Source organism: Cordyceps javanica, chromosome 1 (assembly GCF_051103115.1).
Source record: "Cordyceps javanica chromosome 1, complete sequence".
NCBI classification, from domain to species: domain Eukaryota; kingdom Fungi; phylum Ascomycota; class Sordariomycetes; order Hypocreales; family Cordycipitaceae; genus Cordyceps; species Cordyceps javanica.
The window spans coordinates 4,074,726-4,099,210 of NC_139295.1; the positions used below are offsets into that span (position 1 = coordinate 4,074,726).

Genomic DNA, 24,485 nt, shown 5'->3' on the forward strand with positions numbered 1-24,485 from the left:
TACCAGCTTTTGCTTGGGATTCCATTGTTTCTATTGACCGCATTTTCGCGCTCTGCTTCATGTTGTCATCGTTTCAAGTGGCAATCCTTCTCTGCTTTTGGAGGGACGCCCCCTCCCCACACTTGTCAGAGCTGTTAAAAATAATCGAGATAGATTAGGATCCCTGCCCTTCCCTAGTCGCTCCCCTATCTTCTTTGCATTTCATCCTACAACGTTGTATTTATGCTACCTAGCCCGTACAGGTGGCGAGAGCTGCCTTCAGTCGCTAGGCGAGACTTGCCAATTCCAGTTGAAGCACGTCATGCATGACCGGGAAAAAGTCCAGCAATGGAAAATGAGTAATGATGTGTTTGTGGTGTCAAGGCAAGGGGAAAACCCTTCCCGCGGTTGGTATTCTGTATGTAGGTGTAAAAAGAGAAGAAAAGATGGTATCAACTTGTATGATAAAAAGGTTATACTAGTATCTTGACAAAACCAAACTGCATGCTGTTGCCACCCAAACCAAATGCGTATGTGCCTGCCCGAAATCGGCAGCAATCGAAATAACTCCAGTGTCCTTTCTATATATTGGTAACCCATAATCATGTCATAAGTCCTGCTATAATTGCAACCCAAGTTTGGTGCATTGCTTGTTGCGCCGTGACGAAATCAAGAAAAACAAGGCTACTCCCCAGCAGAATGCAGAATTCCTCCACAGACCAGTTAGTCTTTTCATGCGATGCAACCACGTCCCTAGAAGGGGATCCCTGCCCAGATGCAAAAGAAAAAACAAAGAAAAAAACTCCAAAAGTAATAGTACAATTTGTTAGGCAATTTCTTGCGCACAGAGTTTTTCGGGGGGTGAGGGGTCGGGGGGTTGAATGCTTGGCGTTGAGTGTGCCAAAGATGGTTCCCAAGAGAGGCGGAGCCGTAGCCTGCCGCATCGAGGAAAAATTGCCTTTCGCAAACTGTTTCGCTGGCTGTCAACAGCCACTCGATTTTGTTTTTTTTTTATCTTTTTTTTTTCAGATTGTCTGCTTTGCGATAGGTGATGGTTTTTATCGGGACAGGCAGGCCTCGCCACCTTTATGGGAGTTGTAGTAGACGTTGTACATCTGCCATTCACCCTGGGAGGAGCCATGTTGAGGAGGCTGCTGAGGCTGCTGTTGAGGAGGCTGCTGCTGCTGCTGCTGCTGTTGCTGCTGCATGTAGACACTGGAAGGGACGCCCTGCATCTGCATGTTGTTCATGCGAAAGTCGTCAATGGACTCGAGGCTGTTGGAGTTGGGCATCATGGTGGTGGGCACGCTGGTGGGGATGTAGCCGGAGACGTAGTCGTCGGCCGAAGAGGACGGGCTGGAGACGTTGGAGCCCATGTGAGAGGGGACGTTGGCGGCCCAAGAGTCGACGCTGCTGCCGGACATGGCGACATAGTGCTGGCCGTAGTCAGGTACGGGGTTGTAGTCGGCAGAGGAGGCGAGGGGCGACATTCGCGGCGAGGGAATGGTGCCAGAGGCCGAAGTGCTGGGGATAGCGGCGGCTGCATGCTGCTGCTCTTCGTAGGCGGCTGGGCCCGAGTAGGGAGACGAGGTCATGGACATTCCCATGGACTCGCGCAGACGGCTGAGCTCGTCCTCTAGGGCTTTGTTGCGGCGGAGCAGGTCCTGCAGGGTGCGGTCGCGGTTCTGGTGGCTGCGCAGCTCCTCGAGCTCGCGTTCCAGACGCTCAATGTGCTCCTTGGTGCGGGCACGGATCGCGCGCTGCGCCTCGCGATCGTTGGCGCGCTTGCGGGCGAGCTGAGAGGGCGTGAGAGTCGAGACGCTGCGAGTGCCTGGAGAGCGGAAGGTTTGTTAGTCAGTGACGCCGATGAGGTGGAATAGAGAGAGAGAGGAGGGGGAAGAGGGAGAGAAAGAGAAAACGAGAGAGAAAGAGAGAGAGAGAGAGAGAGAGAGACGTACCCTTGCGCTTGGAAGACTTGGAAGCGGGAGGCTCAGCAGAGTCAGGCCGTCCCATTGTCGATGTGGTTGAAGGCATGTTCAAGATGTGTTTGTGCGTGGCGGTCGGCAGGAAAGCCCAAGACAAGCTTGCAGAGCGCGAATGTTGGTGTTGGCAGCGATGGTGGTTGCGTGCGGCGGTAGACTAGTAAAACGGTACTAATAGTCGTTGTTGTTGTTGCCGTTGTTGTTGCAGCAGTAGTATATGGTTATCAGGCAGAAGTTGAGGAGGCGAGGTAGTCTCGATGACGGTGGAGTAAAAAATATTCACAAGAAGACTTGCAGTGTAGAATTGGGTGATCATGAACAAGACCCCGGAAGCATGGGTTGAGGGTATCGCATTGCCTTTATAAAAAAGCTGCCGCCTTTGGGTCGGTTGGCGGGCTTTGCGAGAGGGAGTGCGTGGTGCGTGTGTGTGTGCTCGAGGACAAGACCCACGCCGGGAGTGTGGCTTTCACGGAGGTGTGGGACCTCTGAGAGAGATGGGGGGTGGCTTTACGGCTCTCTGTACCCCACCAGGAGGTCGAGGGGGTGTGCGCGTTACCAGCCTGTGGAGCAGGGAGGGGGGGCCTTTCACTGCTACCTGGGCCCGTTTTTCCCAGGGTGTGAGGAGGGAGCCGTCAAAGCATGGGCGTAAGGAGGGGCTGGCTGGCTGTTGTTGCTGCTACCGCTGCTTCCACCACTGGCTCTCACTGCTAGTGTTGGTGGTACTGATACTGGTAAAGGTAGGTACGGAAGTACATTGCCTGTCTCTGCTGCTTCCACGTCTTCTTCCATTGCTTCTTCCATCGGGCCACAGACCACCCACCGAGGCCGCATTCGGAACATCCTTCTCGCTGCCCGAGTTCACTAACCAGCTACCTGGCACTTATAGCATCTATGTACCTACCGTAGTAAACAAGGTACGGAGTACCAACCTGCCAAATCAGCTCTGCCACCACAACTGCCCCTCCCCTCCTCGCCTTCCAGAGCATCCACTCGCACAGAATATTCCAAGTACCTCAAGTACCTCGAGTACCTCCTATGTATCTTTTTTTTTTCTCACATCTAGCTACTATTAGAATCTCGTCAGCCAGCAACGCTCACTACCTTGACCCTGCAGAAACAAGGCCCTCCTTTCCCCCCCTCCCACCAAGCGTCGCCGCATCTGGCACCACTGCCCACTGCGACCTGACTGAGCAATGCAACAGGTGTCCCAGGTACAGCGATTGAATGGAGCCTCTCTCTCTCGCTCTTGTCTCGAATTGTTACCTGTACGGCCTCGCCGCCCACTACGCCTTACCCTCTCTGCACCTGATGCTGAGGTTACATGAGCACAACACTGGGACCAACTCTGCTTATCCGTTTCGACATTCGAAATTAATCTTTTTCTAGGGGCTTTTGTTTTCCCTAGTTAGTCTATAGAAAAGTCTTGGCTCGGCCCTTGATATTCCGCCCCCCCTTACCACTGTTATGTTTTGTCTTCTTTTTTTTCGCAGCCTTTCCCTTTTCCGCGATTCAACTCTCCAGCCATCACTTGTAGGTTGGTCCCCGACGTGTATGTAATGTTGAGTCTGGCCATGGCATTCCGGTCGAGACCGCCAAGCATAGGAGACGTTGATGCGCAGGCATCATGCGTCGTGGATGCCTGCCTTCCTCGACAAACGCAATGTCCAGCCGTGGATGCCAGAGAAAGACCGTCTTTACTGAGTAGCCACCGTGTCCGCGCCATTGTCCTTGCACCGATCTAGTGCCACCCGCAATCTGGAGGCAAGACATCTTTCATTTAGCGTTTACAGGTCTGTACCGGAGCGGCTCTCTTCCGACACCAATCTTGCTGTAAACGCTTCCATGGTAAGACACTGGCTTCTCAAAATGACGCCCGATACGTCGTCGCAGGTCTACTGAGTAGAGCGTATGGCAATGCAAACTTAGCCTTCCTCCGAGTTCCGTCTTCTGACAAGCTCCCGGGAACTATCAGTACTCCGTACTGGTACTATGTGCGATGTGCACTGCGCTTGCCTTCTCGTTCAATTACTTGGCAAGACGTCTAGCCTCAACCAGCCTCGTGCGTGAGCTTCGTACCAAGGGGTTGGCTCGCAGATGTCATAGCCAATGAGCTATCGCTAGCCAAGCGCTTTCCGAACTCGCCCGTGGCCCGTATGGCTGTTGGTGCCCAGCAGCTCCCTTGATCCTGTCTGTGCCGGCTATCGCTGCTTGACCGAGCTCAGATGGCTCCAGTTTCGGTATGCACGATAGAGTTTGTCCCTAACTACCTCATAAAACACACGACTAGCCAACGACGATGCACCATGAGGCCTAGGAATCGAACCTTATTCCCCACCTCGCGTTGGTTGCCACCACCCCCCAGACATTGCAGCTGCCCGGGTATTCGCCGCCAGGAGCCTCCTCTGTCTCCCACGACAATTCTCCTAACTCGCGGCATTATTGTCGAACATAGTTATGGTTTGATTATTGCACATATAAAGGGCGGGAAAGAGTATTCTCCTTGCATATGCCGAAAAATTTGCTGGGAGACAAAGACTATGGCCTGTACGCCGATGGCGTCTCACGCTGTGGAATGCACAGCAATGATGCAACTACTACGGGTAGCAGCTGATTACTGGTAGCAGCTGCTCGTGTGTAGCTCACAGAGATCGGCTCGCTAAACGGTGAGCTTCCGAAACTGGCCAATGGTTATTTGACTTGGCACACAAGCCCGGCTCTCGTTAACTATCGGATGGGGCTGACGTGGACATTGAAGATGGAATCACATCACCAAGCACAATTACGGGCGAGGGGACCGAGACCGCGCAGAGTATGGGTCCTCGGCCGATGTCCTCGTGGCAATTTTGCGGAGCATGTCCGTCTCTCCAAGCCTCTCGTTGACGAAGCCAAAATAGCCTTTCTCCTAAAGAAAGAAGAAGCAAAAAGGATTCTCGCTAGAGCCAACTATCAGGTAATGTCATACAACGAAGCTTTAACAGCAGTGGTGGCGCGAAAAGAGAAAAAAGCTAAAAGAAGATGGGCGGGCCACACACCCAGATAGCTGGGCCATCTCGCCCCTGTTCGTAGCGTGGCAAGCAATCGGAACTTTGTTTTAACGTGGCCAAATTAGCAAAGAAGAAATGACTTGTTCAGCCCGCCTCTACTAGCCTCGCATGGCCACACACACCGCGAGGTGAGAGGGTGGGAGCAGCTTGGCCGACGGGTGACTAGTTAACTCTCGATGTTTGACGGAACTGCCAAGGTGTTTAGTCAACGTGGGATGACAGATCGGACGCCCCGAGCGACGCTGAGCAATGGGCAGATGATGACGTGCCGCTGCGGCGATGGATGAAGAAAAGGCGGCTTGAGACCCCAGGGCAGAGAGGATATCCTTGGCATCTTCTATTAGAATGGGCGTGCGTGCGACAGGCCGAAGATGGGGCACACGGCAGGCAGAATGCGTCCCATCATCACAACGGCGTGTCCGCAGAGGGCACGCAGCTAGTCTGGCAGCAAAGATGAGCTGCCCAGAAGGGAGAGAAAATGTGCTGCCGCTGAAATGGGAGAAAAGAGAGGATTTTCCTTGTCTCATGGCGGCAAGTTGGCCGCCGCAGTCAGTATACAAGCTCAGCAGCCAGCGCCTGGTGTACTGATTCTAGTAGTCGATGACTTGTGTCTTAATTCAGCTTCTGGGGTTGAGTTGTGTTTCTGCGCCGTCACCCCAGCCCAGGCGATCCCGCGGACCCCTTCCGGTATACGAGGGTAAGTAGCGAGATGATCATCATCCCGCTGCCCGTCCAATATCGATGCAACGCACGTTCCTGCGAGGCTCGCAGCCTCGCGTGGCTTGCCCGCTCCCGGTGATTTGGTTGCCCAGGTCGTTTCTCTGGCGCGACAGGTATATATGGTGGCGTGGTCAAGAAGAGATAAAAAGTATCAGCGGTGGCGGCTTGTCCATACATCCGAAAAAATGGTTTAGGCTTTTTTCTTTTTTCTTTTTTTTTGGTTTAATTCATTGCTGCACACGACGGATTTTGGGCTCTAATACGAAGAGCATGCGGCCCATCAGCTTATCTTTCTTTTCATTCGTTTTTTGTTTCATTTATTTCCTGTCCTTTTTCTGTCCTTTTTCTTCTTTTTTTTTCTTTTTCTTTGGGTGGGGGAGGGAGGTGGGGGGTTCTTTGCTGTCGAGACGCGGATTGAGATTCGACATTGGCAATATCAAACCTACGAGTCAATGAGAAATGATAGTCGAAGCAACGTCGCGCTCTCGTATGATCGCGTTGGTTACTGATGATTAATGATGAATGAACGAGTTTGTTGGGGAGGGATAGAAAGCCCCTGTGCGGTTTCCTGATGATGCCAAGCAAAAGCCAAAACCAAAAATTAAATAAATCAATACTTGTTCATCTACTCCGTACGCTGTTCTCGTATAATATGCTCGGCGTTGAATCCGGGGCCAAGACCTGGTTCACCGACCAGACCGCATGCGATGAGAGCAAAAGTACGAGTAGTCGCCGTCGTCGCCGTCGTCGTCGTTGTCGTCGCAGTCGTCGTCATTGTCGTCGTTGTCGTCGTAGTCATCTTTGTTTAGGTTTGAGGGATGGCCGCGAGCCACGCCTTGCTAGTAACTCAGTACTGAGTATCCGTACGGAGTACCTATACGCCTCTTTTCCCGGGATCAAGGTTCCAGATGGGGGTTCGGTGGTCGGTGGGTAGCTTGTGAGGGGGGGGGAGGGGAAAGGGGCGCGCGCGCGGCGCGGGCGTTGGGCGATGGCGCGCCTGCGGCGATGTGGCCCAGCTGAGGCTGGCCCGCGTGATTTGCTTCAGTCGTGCAGGTGTGAAAGAGCGGCCCAACAGCTCCTCGCGCTCCGTTCTTGGTACTGGCCGTATGTCGAAGAGGCCAAGCAAACGGTGGCCAAACAGGTAGTTAGGGAAAAAGAGTAGCCCCTCCCACCTCTCGCCTCCTACTTGCTCCTTTCGCTCCCTTGCGGCGCGCGGAGAATTTGTAACGCCTCAGCTGGCACTTTTGGGGGGGGGCGGTCACGATGGTGAGCCTCAGCTTTGTTCGGCAGGGCGTGCGTAAGGAACTTGCCCAGAGTGGGCATGTTGCCGCACTCTCCAATGAATGGCTTGGCCGGGCTTCTTTACCAAATATCCTCTTTACTGGTTATCAGTTGTCGATACATGGCCCCCGTCCTCCTCCTCCTCCTCCTCCTCCTCCCCACCCCTTGTTCCTAGGTTAACCTTTCTGCAACTGTGGACATCATTTCATCACCGGCCGTGTATTGATTATGGAGGATCCGGGCTCGAAACTCGCCTGTTATTACCCAGCAAACCCATATATACATGCCCATACAGGAATGCACGTACGCATGCATAGTGTAAGCAGCAACGGGATATCCCGACTTGCCCGACAAAAGGGTCTCGACAATCACTCTTGTGGTGACGTGACATGGATGATGAGAGAGAAACCCGGCCAGCACACCTGTGGACAAAAATTTCAGAATCGTCACAGTTAGACGAGGCTCTCTTTTCTTCCCTTTTCGCCATGAGCCTTCCTGTCACCCACGGCTTCTGCCCGACGCCACTGCAATCCGGGGGGGGTTGTCATTTTTTTTTCTCTCTCTTCTTTTTATTGTACACGAGAGAAAGGAGCTTGCTTTTGGTGCAAGGGGGTGTGCCCAAGGAGCCTACGCTGGCTACAGCCTATACCGTCCTCTCCCCCCCGCAAAATAGAGCCTCAACCTTGGTAGACTCGTTGACGTTGAACACCGCAGCCCACAGCGCTTACCTGCTAACGGACATGACAGGTCGTTGTGGAAGAAACGGAAGAAGCCACAGGGCTGGGCTCGACTGGCCTAGCCTCCGTTTTTTTTTTTTTTTTTTTTCGTTGACGAGTGCCAGGGCTGTGCGGCGCTACTGGTGCCGTCGCCATGAACTCGGTACGTCTATGTCGGTCGTGAAGAAGGCGCGTCGCCGAGACTCTTGGCTCTAATAACCAACTCGCAGCCAAGCCTACTTTTCCTCTCACGCCCCCTTTGTTCTTCTCTTTTTTTATGACCTGATTTTATTACGCAGCATTTCCATGATATAGGGTAGGAAAGTTTCATTTCAGAGTGTGATATGAACCGTAAAAAAAAAAGAAGAAAAAAAAAGCCTTCTTCCGTCCACTTTCCGCAGACTCGGAAATACATTTCTTCTATTGATACATCGGAGGTACCGACTGTAGCCTGCCGCACTTTGCTCCTTCGGACTCTCGCCGTGCATTGCGCCCAACAGGCGTCCTTCGTTTTTTTTTTTTTTCTTCTTGCACACGATATTTTTTTTTTCGCCCCATGCTTTGCTAAATTGCATTTGGCCTAGTATCAAGGTGGCAAGCAGGGAGAAAGAAAGAGAGAGAGGAGGGCACGAAAGGAAAAAAAAGTAGCCACGGTATATTCCGGATCACAGATCAGAACTAGTACTGATACTCAGCCACCCCAGCTCAGCTGAAGTTGTCAGTCTTTTGCCTGCCTACCACTGACCTAGTACTCAACTAGCTGCCTGCCTGCTACCTACTGGTAGGTAAGGTACCAAGGTAGGTAGGTAGGTACCTGCTTGCCTGCAACTGCAGAGTGCAACACCACACATACCACATACCCGAGTAGGTATTTAGTAGGTATTTAGTAGGTAGTCGGGCAAGTAGCGAGTTCGCACAAGGCATAAATAATAATGTGGGCGCCTGTCATCCCAACTGTTTCTCAGCCGCCCTACCGACGGCGACAGTTGCCGAAAATTAATTTTCTCGATGAGATGCGCTCACCCGGGGTCCCCCCCCTCCTCCATCATCATTTGTCAGTTGGTTGGTGTTTTTCTCTTCTGAGTTTTTTGCTTTCTCTCTTATTTTTGCCCTCTTTGCGGTTTTGCAATTTAAAAAAAAATACCCTCTTCAATTTTTTTTCTCCTTTAATTGATTTTCTTTACATCTAAACGCCATCTGTACATCATCAGCCCCGAGATCGCGCCCACCCTCCCCCCCCCCCCCCCCCCGCCCGGGACCATGGCATCATTCCTCACCTACCTCGTTCCAACTCCGTACAGACACACACAGTGTACACACACGCCTTGTGTACCTACCTCATTGTCTTGTCTTGCCCCTCCCCCCGCCCCGGCTTCCCCTTCTTGCTATGTATAGAACGAGACACACACCAACACACCATAGCACACAAGGCTCTCTCTCCCTCTCCCTCCCGCCTCGGCACATGGCCCCTAATTCTAGTAGCCAACCCCTCCTTTAGTTCCTCGGTCCATGTTCCTTGTATGGCCTCAACACACAGCCCGGGGCGGCGGCGGAGGCGGAGGCGGCGGCGGCGGCGGCGTGCTTGTGAAACATTTGAGACAACCTAACCGGAATGCCCGCCTTTTTTTTTCTGGCCAAATCCGGTCTCCTCTGTTCAGTGTTTTTTTTTTTTTTCCTTTCTGGTCCCGATCACCTTTCCCCTCCCCCGAGTTTACGTCTCGTGGGGTGTGGCGGCGCGCACGGGTACGACGAGGCCCTTCCCCCGGCTCGTTCTTTCTTTCCCGACGTCTCCCCGCCGGCCCCGGTTCTGCATTTCCATCACATCAGAGACCCAATTAGGCAAAACGGTCTGAAAGAGTGCTGGCGATCCTTGTATAACAAAAGCCAATGTCTCTGTGCGGTCTTTTTCGTGCCTATTTCCTTTGAGTCACCGCTGACAGTCCAGACGTCCCAACTAACCTCACAATGTGCACTGACGAGCCTCGTTCAAGAGACGAATGGTGCAGGTGACTAACTAAAGTCAGAGCGTTGCCGAGTGCGTAATTCGAACCTACTTTCGCCTCATCAAGCTCGATTCTCACGTTTTGTTGTCGTCATTTCATTTCATTTATTATCGTGATTATTATTATTATTATTATTATTATTTTGGCCTTGATCTAGCCGCGTCATAGAGTTCGCCTTCCTACCCCCCTTCCAAGTCGTGTTGCCGCTTACTTTATCGGAAAGAAGAAAAGAACACGAAAAGAACACGACGAAATATCAAGCAAAATTGCCTTCCCATCATCAAGTACCCAGCTTCCGCCGAGCTAGCCGGTATAGGCTCTATTCCGGGGCCCCGTCGGCTATTAAAGCCGTAAGAGGACTGGAGCCAACCTTGCTGGTACCGCCAGCTGAGACAGACGTCATGCCCTTTTCGGCCTGCACACACAGTTGAGGGCCTACTCTATTTCGTTGTTTTTTTTTTTTTGGCCACAAGAGAAGGAGAAACAAGACGTTGCCTTGTGGACGCCACATAGTCGTAAGACATCTCACCTCCCTTTCATTTTAAGAAGATGATCGTCTAGTTCCAATCGACACGGGCCATGCCAGCTGAGCCCACCGCGCGTGGTGTCTGGCCACGCCCGCGTGTCCCGTTGCAGAACATGATATCACACACATCCATCCCTCTCTGCGCAGGGGGGCGAGACGCAGGAAAGTGGCTGATGAGAATGTCTTCGACAATAGCAACCCGGGGCGTTTGATTTGTTCGCCGTTGCGCAACTAGTGACTCCTTTACAGCTAGGGCCGTCGCTTTGCCACTGCGTCGTGGCGTTGGCGGCGCACCAGGACCCATGCGATAGTTCAATAGCCGCCGCCCCCAAATGACCAACCACATCACGTACCAGTCTGACGGGAGCTGAATGGCCTGCCAATCATTAATCCCATCTCGACCTGGCGCTCCTTTCCATCTAAAATGTCCGTGCCCTGCCCTGGCTTGATTGCCTGCTTGATTGATTGCTTGCTTTGACGTTGACCTCTTTCTTACACCTACACCAGGCGAGGATCACCTCCTAACCTGGAGCTCGCGCCAATCGACCATGTCCTTCTAGCATTCCAGCTCCAAGCCTACCCCTGCGCGAAACGAAACGCTGTCACTCTTTCTCTCTCTCTCACTGGGCGAGACCATGCCGCGCTTTCCCTGTGAAAAGATCTACTAGTTACCATGTGCCCCATCGTGTAGCTAGGCAAGCTGGCAAGGCACTGGCCACGGTCACGATACCACCAACAGCTCTTGGCTCGTTTACCCCATTAGGCGAGTTCCGCCGCTGGGGGAATCTACCCTCGTTATGCAGTGCATAATTTTGACAGCCGGAAGCTAGCGATCCGTATCGGGTTGCCTGCTTGGCACCTGCAGTAGCTTGCTCGCGTTATGTCAGGCCCTCAAAGCTAGTAGATGACCGCCGGAAAGCTAGAACCTGGTTGGAGCCGCCAGTCCCTGCTAGCCTCGAGACTATATGCCTCCGTCGGTAGTTCCTCATCGGAACTCGCCGCTCGTCTTTGGTCGCTCTGATGCATCGCACAGCAAGGTCGTTCTAGAAACGATTTAAATCTCCGGTAAATGTAGTTGCACTGTAGATGTATAGTCTGGAAATCCTTTGTACCCGCCTTATCTCTCCATGTATCTCCTTGTATATCTCTCTGTATCCATGTATAGGACCGATGCTTCCAAGCAAACCTCAACGCCACGAATGCACATCCAAACCCACCCGTCAGAAGATCATTGACTGTCGTTCACCCTTTCCGGAGGAGAAGCGGCTCCGGCTTGCGGCTCCGTCTTTGGCACAGCTTCGAGCAGCTCTTGCAGTCCCCCAACCGTTGTTGGTCCGCTCATGCCTGCGGGTGGCATCGCCCATTTTGGTAGCGGGCTCGTGTATGACCAGGCGCCTTCGGCATCCTCGTATCGTAAGCTGTGCAGCCATAGAGACAGCTCATGGCTCCCAGGGTCCGAATACAATGGCGTTGCGCACACTTCGCAGAGCTCGCCCGTCATCTTTTCGGCCCTCTTCTTCTCGTACTCGTCCACCATTTCGTCGTAGTATACCACGGCCTGTGCGACTTCGTCCTTGCCCATTCGCGCTAACCGGCTAATGATGTCCTCGTCTGTGTTCCGCGTCGCGTCAGGGTCGTCATGGCCCAGATTGATCCCCCATACGCGCTGGTTAGCATATATTGGATCATTTTGAATGGGGTATCCTAAATGTTGCAGATGCACGCGAATCTGATGCGTTCGGCCCGTCACCGGCAGACAGCGCACAATGGAGTAGCCCGTATTCTGTCGCGTAATCTGTCCGTCTGGAGACTGCATCACTGGTGTGCGTGGCGGATAGTATGCCAGCTTTTTAAACACTGTCCTGGCTGACTTTCCATTTGCTCTCACGCGGTTCAATCCCAGTTTCGGGGAGATCTGCAGGATGGGCATATCGCAGACGACCTCGCCGTCAGGGAATTCACCTAGCACCCGGGCTAGATATTCCTTTCGCACCGTACGTTCCTTGATCTTGACACCCAAATCCTCTGCACCCTTGGGACTCTTTCCGATAAACATGATGCCACTCGTCAGTCTGTCCAGCCGGTTGCATGGATAGGGTACAAAGTGTTGACCGCGATCCGATTTCATGATTTCAATGACCGAGTTGAAATTGTAGCGACCCGCCGGGTGAACCGGCACACCAGCCGGCTTGTTGATAACAATCATATCGTCGTCCTCGTGAATAATGCCCACAGGCTCTGCTGTTACGGGCGGCTCATGGCGGTGCAGAGTGTGCGAGATCTTGTCACCGTTGCGTACAATGTATTCAGGACCGACCCTGCGCTGGTTCACAAAAATATCGCCCAGTTCCATCGCGGTACGGTAGTACTCCAGAGGTCGATCACGAAACTCGCAGGCGAAAATGTCAATCAGGGTGCGCCCACGCCATCTCTCCTTGCACCATGTATTATATGTAAAGTGGTACGGCTCCACGCGCCGCAAGCCATCCTCGAAGTAATAAGGCCGGGGCCATAGGTCACCTGCGGGCGTGATGAGGGGCCCAGGCGGCGCGAGCATCTCTGCCGCGTGCTTTTCCTGCTGTCGCTTGATTTTGGCATCTTTCCTTGCTTGTTTATCAGCAAGCGAAAGCTTTTTTAGAGCCTCGACGGCCGCCGCGCCAACGGCCGCCTCGGAAATATCAGTCGCGGCCGGAGCTGTCATGCTAAACTTGGCTGCTTGTCGTGCTGATGCCGTCGTGCCGTTTGCGCCGCGGTAGGACCCTATGCTTCGAATCAATCGACGCCTTAGCATCGAGAGCTGACGGTATGATTTAACGGCCGAATATCGCTGGCCAATATGCACTCCCAACAAGCATTCCTAGCGGCACGTAATCAGCTCTCACGCGACCTGGGTATGTAGTGGACTCTGCCCCTCTGCCATTCCGATAATTGACCCTGAAAAAAATAAGCGGTCGAGGGCGGCAGAATTACACCTGGCTGCTGACGTAATGCCGCCGGGTGTGTTGGTATATCCTCTCCCCAGAATCCCGTTCGGGTAACACTCTGAGATCTGGGCGTAGCCTCGGCTGCCACGAGCTTTCATTCATGCAGTTGATCGCCGGCGCTATCCTACCCGCTCCTGTGGCATGCAATTCGAACTCTGTCTGCAGGCGTTAAAGTTTCATACTCAAATCATCTGTCTGTCTAGGTGATTGAGCAGCTTCTCAATTGCTTGCCAATCATACGCCGGTGCATCGCCGCCCAGCCACTCACTGTCTTTTGCAGGTGCGAGCCATTACGGCTTTCGCTCACTAGTCAGATCTGCATCCTGATCCGACCCTACAAACTGCCTTTCTAGTAACGGCAAACTCTAGCATCAACTCCTATATTCTCGGCATCATGGCGGCGGCCGAAATTAAGAACCGAAAGCGGGCAGACTACCCGTTCATCCTCGACTACCGCACGCGCTGGTATGTTGATGATTCAGAGATGCTACGACCGAAGTGCTGGTCACGTCAGGTTGCTTACTATTTTAGGAACGATAATGACATGTATGATCATATGAACAACTCCATCTACAACTTCCTGTAGGTCCCACACCTCAACAACTTCTCATCAACTCGACTTGACGCGAATGCCGATAGGTTTGACTCTGCAGTTAATGCTTACTTGATCGAGCATTGTGGATTATTGCCTCCCACTGCTACCGAGACTCCTCTCGCTGTTCACTCACACACGGATTTCTTTGCTTCGATAGCTTACCCTGCAGTTGCGGAGGTTGGCGTGCGCGTCAACAAACTTGGCAAGTCGAGCGTCACTTATGAAGTGGCCGTTTTTGAGCGTGGAGTAGATGGTGTCAAGGCAGTCGGGGAGTTCGTTCATGTCATGGTCGAAAGAGCAACCGGCCGCCCAACATCAACAGGCATGAGCGACAAACTGCGTACTGCACTGGAGCGGATTCACAAGGACAAAATCAAGAACAGTAGTAAGCTATAACTAAGCTTCAGTAAATGGGACTCTATAGAGGATACTTGGTGCGGAATTTAGGGTAGTCACTCATGCTTTTTTGGTACTATATGAAATCATTCATCACATTATGAATGCAAATATGTACTCATGGAATGCTCCTGGCCGCTGGAGTATCTTTTTGAGTGCTTTCTCTCGTCTCTTTGCCATGCTGATCCTACCTAATACTAGGAGCTTGGCAGCTGCCTCTCTCCCTCTACCAGTACGTCATCTTCTTTATTTTTTTCGACGACGTTGGACTCTTCTGGATGTCAATTTCCGAAGCATGTGCTGTCTCTATGCGCCCTTTCTTTGCTCAGCATAATTTTCTGTGGACTACAAGGCGGCGTAGCCAACCGTGCTTTGCAGCCCAGAGAGCCAAAGGGACCTTGGGACCGGCGAAGTATCTTGCCAGCGAGAAATCTGACTCTGACATTGTGCTTGTCATTGTGCTTGTCATTGTGCAGCCTGCATTGTGATCAGCGATTCATGCGATCAGTCCTGCCAGTCTTGGCATGGCTATATGAGCGTTGGGATATGCCCATGCGAGTCGTATTTGAACTCACCCCTGTCTCACAGATTCATGGCGCGGCATGCTACAGCTCAAGCCGCTGTTGAACGCTACAGCCTGTTCATTGTAAAAATGCGTCATCAACAAAAAAGAAAAAGTTTGCTTCATGGCGAACTTCAAGATGGCCTATTTTATGCTAGTCTTGCTAGAAAAATATTATCATGGCGCGGGATAGAGACGGGGGAGAAGGCATCTTTTGTAACCCCTCCAAGATTGATAATTCTCTAGGCAGGTACATAGGTACTGTACTCCGTAGGCTTTGGTTAATTTAATTTAATTAGCACAGGGCATACAGGGCTGGCCTTACCATCAATCTCCGAAAATCGCGCTCAGAATCCACCGCTCAATTAGCAGCCTGTCTGGAAGAAGGTGAAGTTTATCAGTATTCAAGGTCGGGCTGTTATGCCAGCTTATTGCTGCCCCTACGACGCTCTGGTCTCTATAGGAATATAGAAGCGAGCTCACGTTCTGTGAGTGCATGCCGACTAGCAGGCCGCGCTTCTCAGATAATGGGTTTCAGCCACCTCGGCCTGAGATTGGCCCAAGGCTCATCCGATTGTAGCCTCAATTATGCACGCATGATTAAGGAGGGCCTTGCGGGCTGTTCTCGGCCGCCCGTGGTTTCGGGAGATCAACACACCAAGCCTTATTTTATCTGCTCCCACCAGCGAATTACCTGGCCCCCTATCTTTGAACTTTTGGCTGCCCTGCCGGGCGACAGTAGCACTGCATCGCTTTACAGCCCATCAGGGAATTGTAATTGCTCTTCTTGGAAAGACATCGCTTGAGGTCTGCATAACAATGCATAACGCGTTTCGTGTTGACCGTTGGCAGATTGTGGGCACCGCGATGTGGAAATGAGGTTCATGACAAGGAAAGTGACTGCAATGCGACGATTCGTAGGAAAACAAGGGAAGAAAGGGAGGACTTTACACAAAAGTCATGAAGTATAAGGCTACAAGACGTCCTCGCCTAGTCTAGATCTTGTGCGTCTTCAGGCCCGTTCTGAGAGATCTTTACACTGCTTTCTACCTACGTCTTCGATCCCTCTTGATACATATCATCAGATTCAAAATGCGTCTTGCTAGTGTGATGGCCATTCTGCCATTGTTAGCTCTGGCCAGCCCGATCGCTGAGACGCGCACCGAGCCAGCGCCTCTCTATCTGCACGAGCCAGAGCACAGCCTTGTAGCTCGTGGTGGTAGTGACAAGTTTATCATCAAGTTCAAGGGTGACAGCCCTTCAGATACTCTTGACTTAGTACTCGAGAGGGTAAAGCACGAAAATGTCGTCCATCACTACAAAGATGGGTTTCTCGGTCTCACGGCGCAGTTGGATAGAGCCACAGTGGAGGATCTCCGTATGATCCCCGGTGTCGAGTATATTGAGCAGGATTCAGTCGGTTCCATTGCTGGCTTCAAGACGCAGCCTAGCGCTCCATGGGGCCTAAGCCGCATCTCTCACCGTGAACCCGACTCGGAGGGATACGTGTATGACGAGGCTGCTGGTGAGGGTGTCTGTGTCTACATTACCGACAGCGGCATTGACGTGGACCATCCTGTAAGTATCATCATTCCAGCAGCAATATCGACCACGCGAAACTGTCCTAGGCGACATCAATGCCCAAGGTAGGGGCTGGAATTGCAATTGCTAGCAATCCTTACGTTTCCGGACTTAACTAATCTGCCGTCAATACAGGACTTTGGGACTCGTGCTAGACGGGGCAGGAGCTTTGTCGATGATTCCAAAATCGATGACGAGGGTCACGGCACGCACTGCGCTGGTATCGTGGGCTCGACCAGCTGTGGCGTCGCTAAACAGGCCGAATTGATCGGCGTCAAGGTCATCAGGAAAGATGGCACGTTCAAGTTTTCCGACTTGATTGCTGCCTACAACTGGATCAAAGACGACGTGGGCTGGCGCAAATGCGAGAACGGTGTCGTCGTCAGCAGCTCCCTGGGTGGCAACTTCTCGCAGTCACTGAATGACGCCGCTGATAGCTTGGTCGATAGAGGGTTCTTCGTGGCCGTGTCTGCCGGTAACAACAATTCCGACGTCAGCCAGTTCTCCCCCGCCTCTGCCCCCAAGGTCTGCACCGTCGGCGGTACCCAGTCCGATGATAAGCGCTACACGCAATCCAACTGGGGGCCCCTCATCGACGTCAACGCCCCAGCCGTCCATGTGCGGTCGACGGTCCCCGGCGGCAAGTGGGATTACTACACCGGCACATCCATGGCGGCACCGCATGTTGCCGGCCTGGCCGCCTACCTTGCCACCAAGATGGGCGTCAAGGTCACGCCCGACTTATGCCAGACGATTGTCCGCATGTCAACCAAGAACGCCATTACCGACCAGATGCCTAATACTGTCAATAACATTGCATACAATGGAAACCCTACTTGATATACGAAACTCAAGAATAGCGGCATGACTCGATTTCTTGTACATATTATATAGTGGGGGAAATGACCCCCATAATTGAACATGAGCCCGAATCTAGACTCGAACTCGACATTCTACTGATGACTGTGTTGACGAGCGACACAACTGATCGCTATCGCGACTTGCCCTGTGTTCTGTGTTCTTGTTTGTTGAGCTCAGTACTTCTGGAAAGTTATGCCCTTCAGTGGACACCTCCCCCTCTACCCAAATGCATCACTGTAGCTCATAGTCAAGCCACTTGCCCTCTTGCTCACCGCTCTGGAGCATCCTCTCGATGAATTCCAGATCCGCGAGGGCCTCCCGCGCGTCCTGCGCCGGGTCCGGGCCGCTGCCGTCCCGTATGCCCGCCGCCCATGCCGCCACCTCTTCGGACACGCCGTGCGCTCTCTCAAACGTCCTGCTCACCGGCTCGCCGCCGCCCGCCGCCACCGTGACCGTTTGGTCGCAGATGCGGACGCTGCCGCGCTCAAACGCCACGTCAAACTCGTAGGCCGAGATGGTCGAGCCCACGGTGTGCTGGTAGGTGCCCGTCGCGCCGCCGCGGGTCGTGACGAGCGCCGCGACGCTGTCGACGGGCGCCAGGTGCTCTCGGAACAGCGCCGTGCGAGCGCTCACGCGCGCCGGCCGGGCGTCACCCCGCGCGGCGGCGGCGGCGGCGGCGTCGGTCGCCGCGCTCGTCGTCCCGAGGAGCAGCATGCGCAGCCCGGCGGCGAAATGCACGCCGCCGTCGAGGAGGAAGCCGCCCTGGTGCGCGGGCGTCTTGCGCCACGCCGTGTTGTAGTACTTGGAGTCGTCGCCCACCAGGCCGCTGACGCGGACGGAAAAGTGCGTCACCCGGCCAAGGTCGCGGCGGCCGGCCGCCTCCAGCCGCGCCAGCGCGTACGTGAAGCGCGGGAAGTAGCGCTGGTTCTCCGCGACGGACAGCGTGGCGCCCGCGCGGCGGACCGGCTCGCTCGCCGCGTATGCTATGAGATCCCGCGCTGCGGCCACGTCCGGCCCGACGGGCTTCTCGGCGAGGACGTGCTTGCCGGCGGCCAGGGCGGCGCGTACAAAGGCCGGCTGCGAGGGGATGGGCAGCGCGACGACGACGGCGGCGACGTCGGCCCGGGAGAGCAGGTCTGCCAGCGCGCGGCCCTCGCCGGCGTCCTCGGCATACAGGTCTGGTGCGGTGCCGCTGTTGGCGGGCAGCTGGGCTGCGGCGGCCTCTGCCGACTGCACGGAGCGCGAGAAGATGGCTTTGAGCGAGAGGAGGTCGCACTGGAGGATGGCGGGCTTCGGATGAGTGGGTTAGTAGGAGGGGGGGCCTTTGCTGGAAAAGAGTAGAGGACTCACAATATGCTGCTCCTTGACAAAGATGCCACTGCCGATAATGGCGACTCCGATGGGGGCCATAGTACGGGGCAAGACGGAAAACGAAGCGAGAATACTACAAGACGCCCAAGGAAAGGGACGAGCTCTAAAATAATTGCGATGCTTTGGTCAAGAAAATGTATTGATGTGTTGAGCACAAATGCGGGGAGCCATTCTGCGTGCCCCGCCTTGGTCAGAAGGAGTGTGCATATGATGTGAAAGCATCAACAACCGTGTCTTGTAGTATACATTTGTGATGGAAGCTTGAAATAGCTCGTCATTTTGTAAAGGAAATCACGAATCGCCGGTTCGGCAATCCCTCCACTCCACGCCTTATCCTAAGCACAGCTGATTTTCTCATCCACCGGTGTGCCGCACCTCCCGAGCATCTTTCCCAACAATCGGTCTCGTCACGGTCAATTCGATTAGGCCTCCTCGAATCGGTACAGTTGCTCGACGTAGAGCCGGGTAAAGTGGCGCCGTCGACGCTCGCGCAGCAATCTGTCGTAGCCGGCGTCGTCGTGGTCCAGTCGCCGGTCCGCCGGGCCTGCCACGGCGCTGCCATCATCGCCTTCCTCGTCGCCGGCGGCGTCGAAGCTGTCCATGTAGACGCGCGCGAGGATGATGCGTATGCGCGGCCTGCGAACCGCCGTCTCCTTGTGGCGCCGAAGCCGGCCGCGTTTCAGTGACACCGCCGCCGCCATGATTTGACGGATGGGTGCTTCCCAGATCAAGTCTCTTCCGCTGGGCCAATGTTTGTTGTGAGACGTGGGGTTTGTTAGCCGGGGAGAAACAAACGGTTGGATGCGCGTCTCCTCAAATTTCGTTTCCTGGCAGTGAAAGAAGATCAATGATGACGGCAGAGCGTTCAGCTCTCCGGGTAGAATGGGCTGGGATAAATCACACTCGGCGCAAAAGCCAAACTTACACATCACGGTGCATACACAGGCCTTGCAGCGCTGCACACCACCATACGTGGAAGTGCATGCAGCTAGCTGACCCCCCCGGCTGGTTTGCGTCTCCGTGCTTCCTAAACTGTAGTTCCTTGATGCTTCCCGTCACTTGAAGATTGGAGGTCCTGGACAAAAGCCGAGCACACTATTGAGCCCATGACTCAGAGCATTTCACACGGCTAAAAGCGCATCTCGACGCCTCGAAACAATTCTCCAGTTGCATTTTGCCTCTCTATTTCTGATGTCCTGCCCATGCCGTTGTTTCCCCAGCCTCCCCCAATCGCAAGTCGCCAGCGTGGCCTTGCATGAGCACCACATCTGCCAGCCAACCCATGCCTATCCCACCATTCATATCTCGCGCACCCACACCACATGCAGTACGCCGCATCCATTTAGAACTGTTTAAAGCAGTGCTCCACCCGAAGCGGCCCAGACGCTGTCGTGGCATGCCTACTGTCGTCAAGTTTTGGTCAAGACTGTGAGTACATCGTTGTAGTAGAAGAAACCGGGCCAAAAAAGAAAAAGAAAATCCCAAAAAAGTCGTGACGGTTGTTACGTAGTCTCAATACATGTTTGAGAGCATCAGGCCAGTATAGATGAATGCTCTAGCCTGTACATATATACAACACTCCTCGGTATCATCTAGCCAAAGTGCAGAAAGCCGTTGCAGCCCCGACGCCGCAACAAGAAAAAAGAGCCCAAAAGCATCGCCAGTCCTCGACGCCGAATTCCCGCTATCGTGGTATCTTTGCCCCGTTCCCCCAAAATAGAGAATATGTATCGGTGAGAGAAAAGAAAAACCAAGAGAAAAATATTCAAAATATAGACAATCGTTACATTAAATCAGGTCGTCTGCGTCGTCCATGTCTTCTTCAATACCCTCAAGGAAGTGGTTGCCATCGTATTTAGCAATAGCTGGCAAATCTTCCTTGATCGGAAACCCGTACTTGATCACACCGGCTTCGCCGCCAACGATACCGGGTGGTGCGGTAGGATGACCTTCTCGTAACCACTTTTGCAGCTTCAAGGCAGCACGAGAAACCTCCATGCAGATGTGCCAGTTGTCCAACCCAATGGACAAGAGTGCTACGACCATGAGCATCTTGGAAAATCGAGCCGGTGGTGTGTCGTGTCCGCTGGGAATCAGCCCAATTGTAATCCAGTGGTAGACGCCGAGGACAGTCTTCCATTGCGCCAGTGGTACCTCCCAGATGTTGACCCAAATCTGTAAGAATTCATTCGAGTCGCAAACGTGGCTAGTGGGCACGCGGGCTAATATGGCGCGGCAGTAAATGAGCGCCACGTTGCGGATGACCCGATACATGAGGTCCGGGCGCTGGGGAGCTGTATATTGATCGCTTCCGCTTCTGGCAGGAGATGTCTCGGGTGTCAGGATGGCTTCGTCTTTTGGGGTGCTACTTTCGAAGACACTGCTGGAATACGTATTCTCAGGCGACGATCCATCCCATCGCGCACTGGTGCCAGTGGATAACCTATCAGCATTCGAATCGGCGTCTGTCAACGCTGGCTGCTGATTCTGGGGCTGCGGCATCTGCTGCGTTCTCTGCTGGTGCATTTGTAAGTCCTCTTGCTTTTGCTGCTCCTTGTTACACCGCTTGGGAACATTCTCGGGAAGCATAGAAACGCGTTGGTATGTCCATGCCGCCAGCTCAGCAACCTGTTGAAGCTGTTCAGAAGTTTGCTGTTCCGGGAGTTCCAAGACAAGTTTCAGAAGATTCCGCATGTCATCGAGAAGCTGATTCGCATTCTCGTGAAGGTCCAGCGTAGATGCCGGGCTGGAGAATGGCGGCCAGTCTGACATGAAAGGTGAATTGAATGATACTTGGTAGGGCACCATGAATTCATCTTTGAACTCGAATCCTTCCTTGTCAAACATGGATGTTGGAACCTCGTGAGCAAGAGCAATAGTGATGTCATCGCTAAACATAGGTTAGTAGTGCGCATAATGTTGGCTGCATATTGTCTTACGTGATGACGGTCTTGGCAAGGAAGCCTTGCATTCCAAGGGTTTGAAAGCCTCCTCGAATTTTGATCATGGACTTGAGTCCAAGCATATGGGCTTGCATCTCTTCGGTTGTGCCCCAGTACCACGAATCAAGAACCATCTGCGCAGTGCCCATGATAACTTCATCGCTGAGATTTTTCCCAACCTTGGCAATATGCTCGTTGATGAGTTTGTGTACGGCACTCTTATGTGCCCATACAACCATCTTTGGTACCTGGCCCGTCTCATTTAAGAAACAAGCCGACGTGTAGAGGATAATCTGAAGATTGAGCGGTGATTTGATGGAGAGGGGAACCCAGTGTTTCATAAATCGGTTCGTTGGATCTGGGGCACCGTCCACTACCGCCTTGAATCGACAGAGCAGTTGCAAATCTAGACAACATTAGCAAAACAAAAAGCGACGGCTTGGGCCTCGGAGAGTAGACGCACAGATTCGCACAAGCTCAATGTTCAGTTTGTTGAGCGTCATGGGCAAGTTATGGAGGTGATCCTCGTAACTGCTCACTTGCAATGGTGGGCGTGTGGCCCGCTCAGCCATACGTAGCAGTGCTCGCGAGTCCAGAGTATATTCATCATTGACAATCTTGCCGGCAAAGTTGACTCGCACCTGGAGGATAGTCTTGAGCAGTGTTCGCATGTTTTGAGGTTGCAAAAGACCCGTCTCGTCTTTGACAATAATTTTGAACGGCGGCTCCTTGCCGCCACTTCCGCTATTGCTTCTGGCATGTAGCTTGTTGTCATCATCATTCTCGGTGCCATCGTTATTTTTCGAACCACGGCCACCAGAGTTCTGGCGTCGCGGAAACTTGACTGACAGCGCTTGGGAGCCATTCTTTTCTATTTGTTCGCGAGTCTCCCGCTCCAGCTGCAAGATGGCATCTTGTAGTTCGCTTACATCAAGATGAGAATAAGCTGGGCCTTCGACAACGACCTTGACATCGCTCGGCCGGGTTCCTCCCTGGCTGGAAGCCCTACAGGTGACGAAGTGAGCACATGGGTTGTGGTGTGACGGCGGCGATTTGGCATACCTTCTCGTGGTTGTAGTTGTATATTCACAAGTCGTTTGAGGGAATCTGCGCAGGCAATTCGTGCAAGGTTGACCCTGGGAACACTGTTCAAGGTCAGTATGGGTGTCGTTAGCGATGCATCCGGGGTGGCCCGGTAAGATGGCAAAGATATGTCTTGTGTCTGCCCGTCGCCGGGTCACTTGGCGCGCTCGGCATACCAAGGAACATCTGTGATGATAGCCCTGACACAGCGCACGCAAGCACAAACAACAAAATGGGTTGCGCCGGAGTGCAATAGTCTACACGAACGAGACGAAGTGGCATGGAAGTTGCGCCCATGAACGAAACTGACCTTTTGCTTTCGGCGGCGACATTCTGTACACGAGGTGGCATATCTCGTCTTTCCCTGGCCCCGCTGGGCTTGCGATCCCTGGGCTTGCGGGTTGGGAGGCATTGTGAGAGGTTCCGTACGCGGGACGTGTGGAGGGGCGCGAGGCCCAAGTACGAGGCGACGGCGCTGATAACGGGACTGGCGTGAAGCGCACCAAGTCTGACGGAGAGCGATGTACTGGATGAAGATGGGAGGAGCGGTGGAGTGTTGAACAAAGAACGTTGAAGCGCCGAGATGTCTAATCTACAGCGCGGCTGGGCGTGCTGTCCGGCGACTGATTGCAAAGAGAAGGACGACGGTGACACGAGTGAGGCGATTCCAGCCGCCTCTGAGTGGCGAGTAGCGGGTTGTCTTGGTGGGAGGAAGCAGCTTCTTGGCGGAGGTGGCGGCGGCAGTCGTAGCCTCCCTCGGTGGGCTCTATAGGCTTCGAGTCCGCTGTATTCCCAATTGTTTCACAGGCTGAGTCTATTCGTGTCTAGTGGGCATAGGCTGATAGGGTCGTCGCCAGTCGTCGCAGTTGCGGGGCGAAGAGAAGCAAACAGAAACCAAAAGGGCTCCTTGGAGAGATGTGTCCTGGAAAGATCAAAGAAGAGGGATGTAATAATGAAGAGGAAAAGGCAAGCACATTACGAAACATGAGAGAAAGCCAAGTACCAAGGTCAAGGTAGCGGCATGGGGGGTGGTTTGGTGGCTTTTTAGCAGCTGTTTTTTTGGGGGGGAAAGTCTCAGTGGATACTCATGTACCTACATAAGGTAGGTGCCTTTCCCAATGGCTCTTCTGTCTGCCCAGGCCAAGCACTAGTAATAACGTATTAGCGGTCCGACATGGTGGGTGGTGGATGCTGGATGGTGTCGATGGACAGGATATGGTGGGAACGGTGGGCAAGCGACTGGGCACCGGCTTGGTGCTTCTAATTATTAGTAAAACGAGGCCAAGACGGCAGGCAAAATGGCAAGTTGAACTGCTAGTGGCGAACTGAGCTGCACAAGTTACTGGTAAGTCGATTGATGAGGTGTCGGAAAGGTGGGAGCTGCAATTGTGGCCAATGTCGAAATGTCGAGTACGACCCCACGCAACCACTGTCGCCAGAAAGACTGCTCGGTCAAGAAAAGAGACCTGGACCGCGAACAACAGAATTCTCGACAGCTTCACCTGCCCGAGCCGGAAACAGACTCACGAAATCACAGCCTAGGTACCCGAATGCCAAGCCGCGCTCAGACACTGCCCGTCTGGACTCGCTACCTGACCTGCCACCAAAGTGCTCCCGACTGCTTCGCGATCTCCTTCTTCGTCTTCTTCTTCTTCCCAAGACATCTCGCAACCGTCACCTTTCTTCCCTTTCATCCAGGGCACATCCCTGCTAGGCGGCATGCGGGTTCTGCAAGCGAGTGATTATCATCTGCAGCCAGTGCCGGGGGCGCGCCCGCGCCACACCAAAGTCCCCGTCCCCTGGGCGGGATGTGGTGCCATCTGCGTCCCCAGACACCCGACTAGTCACCATGCGGAGTT

At 53.5% G+C, this 24,485-nt stretch overlaps 6 protein-coding genes across 6 annotated transcripts; 2 read left to right on the forward strand and 4 right to left on the reverse strand.

Annotated features, from left to right (window-relative positions):
- Positions 1-1,037: 1,037 nt before the first annotated feature.
- On the reverse strand, positions 1,038-2,013 carry V2A60_001225 (bZIP transcription factor; the record flags this gene model as incomplete). Its single annotated transcript, XM_083252587.1, has 2 exons — positions 1,038-1,810; positions 1,938-2,013. The coding sequence occupies 2 exons, from the start codon at positions 2,011-2,013 to the stop codon at positions 1,038-1,040; spliced, it is 849 nt and encodes a 282-aa protein (XP_083108713.1).
- Positions 2,014-11,479: 9,466 nt separating this feature from the next.
- V2A60_001226 (pseudouridine synthase) lies at positions 11,480-12,952 on the reverse strand (the record flags this gene model as incomplete). Its single annotated transcript, XM_083252588.1, has 1 exon — positions 11,480-12,952. The coding sequence occupies one exon, from the start codon at positions 12,950-12,952 to the stop codon at positions 11,480-11,482; it is 1,473 nt and encodes a 490-aa protein (XP_083108714.1).
- A 677-nt stretch (positions 12,953-13,629) lies between these two features.
- Positions 13,630-14,226, forward strand: V2A60_001227 (HotDog domain-containing protein; the record flags this gene model as incomplete). The annotated part of the gene is made up of 3 exons (XM_083252589.1): positions 13,630-13,700; positions 13,767-13,817; positions 13,875-14,226. 3 exons carry the CDS (start codon positions 13,630-13,632, stop codon positions 14,224-14,226), a joined length of 474 nt encoding a protein of 157 aa, XP_083108715.1.
- Positions 14,227-15,880: 1,654 nt separating this feature from the next.
- Positions 15,881-17,209, forward strand: V2A60_001228 (S8 family peptidase; the record flags this gene model as incomplete). The annotated part of the gene is made up of 2 exons (XM_083252590.1): positions 15,881-16,366; positions 16,505-17,209. The coding sequence occupies 2 exons, from the start codon at positions 15,881-15,883 to the stop codon at positions 17,207-17,209; spliced, it is 1,191 nt and encodes a 396-aa protein (XP_083108716.1).
- Positions 17,210-17,461: 252 nt separating this feature from the next.
- V2A60_001229 (uncharacterized protein) lies at positions 17,462-19,302 on the reverse strand (the record flags this gene model as incomplete). The annotated part of the gene is made up of 3 exons (XM_083252591.1): positions 17,462-18,520; positions 18,581-18,674; positions 19,046-19,302. The coding sequence occupies 3 exons, from the start codon at positions 19,300-19,302 to the stop codon at positions 17,462-17,464; spliced, it is 1,410 nt and encodes a 469-aa protein (XP_083108717.1).
- A 1,087-nt stretch (positions 19,303-20,389) lies between these two features.
- V2A60_001230 (uncharacterized protein) lies at positions 20,390-23,038 on the reverse strand (the record flags this gene model as incomplete). Its single annotated transcript, XM_083252592.1, has 5 exons — positions 20,390-21,491; positions 21,541-21,949; positions 22,007-22,548; positions 22,606-22,688; positions 22,937-23,038. 5 exons carry the CDS (start codon positions 23,036-23,038, stop codon positions 20,390-20,392), a joined length of 2,238 nt encoding a protein of 745 aa, XP_083108718.1.
- Between the last annotated feature and the right edge of the window lie 1,447 nt (positions 23,039-24,485).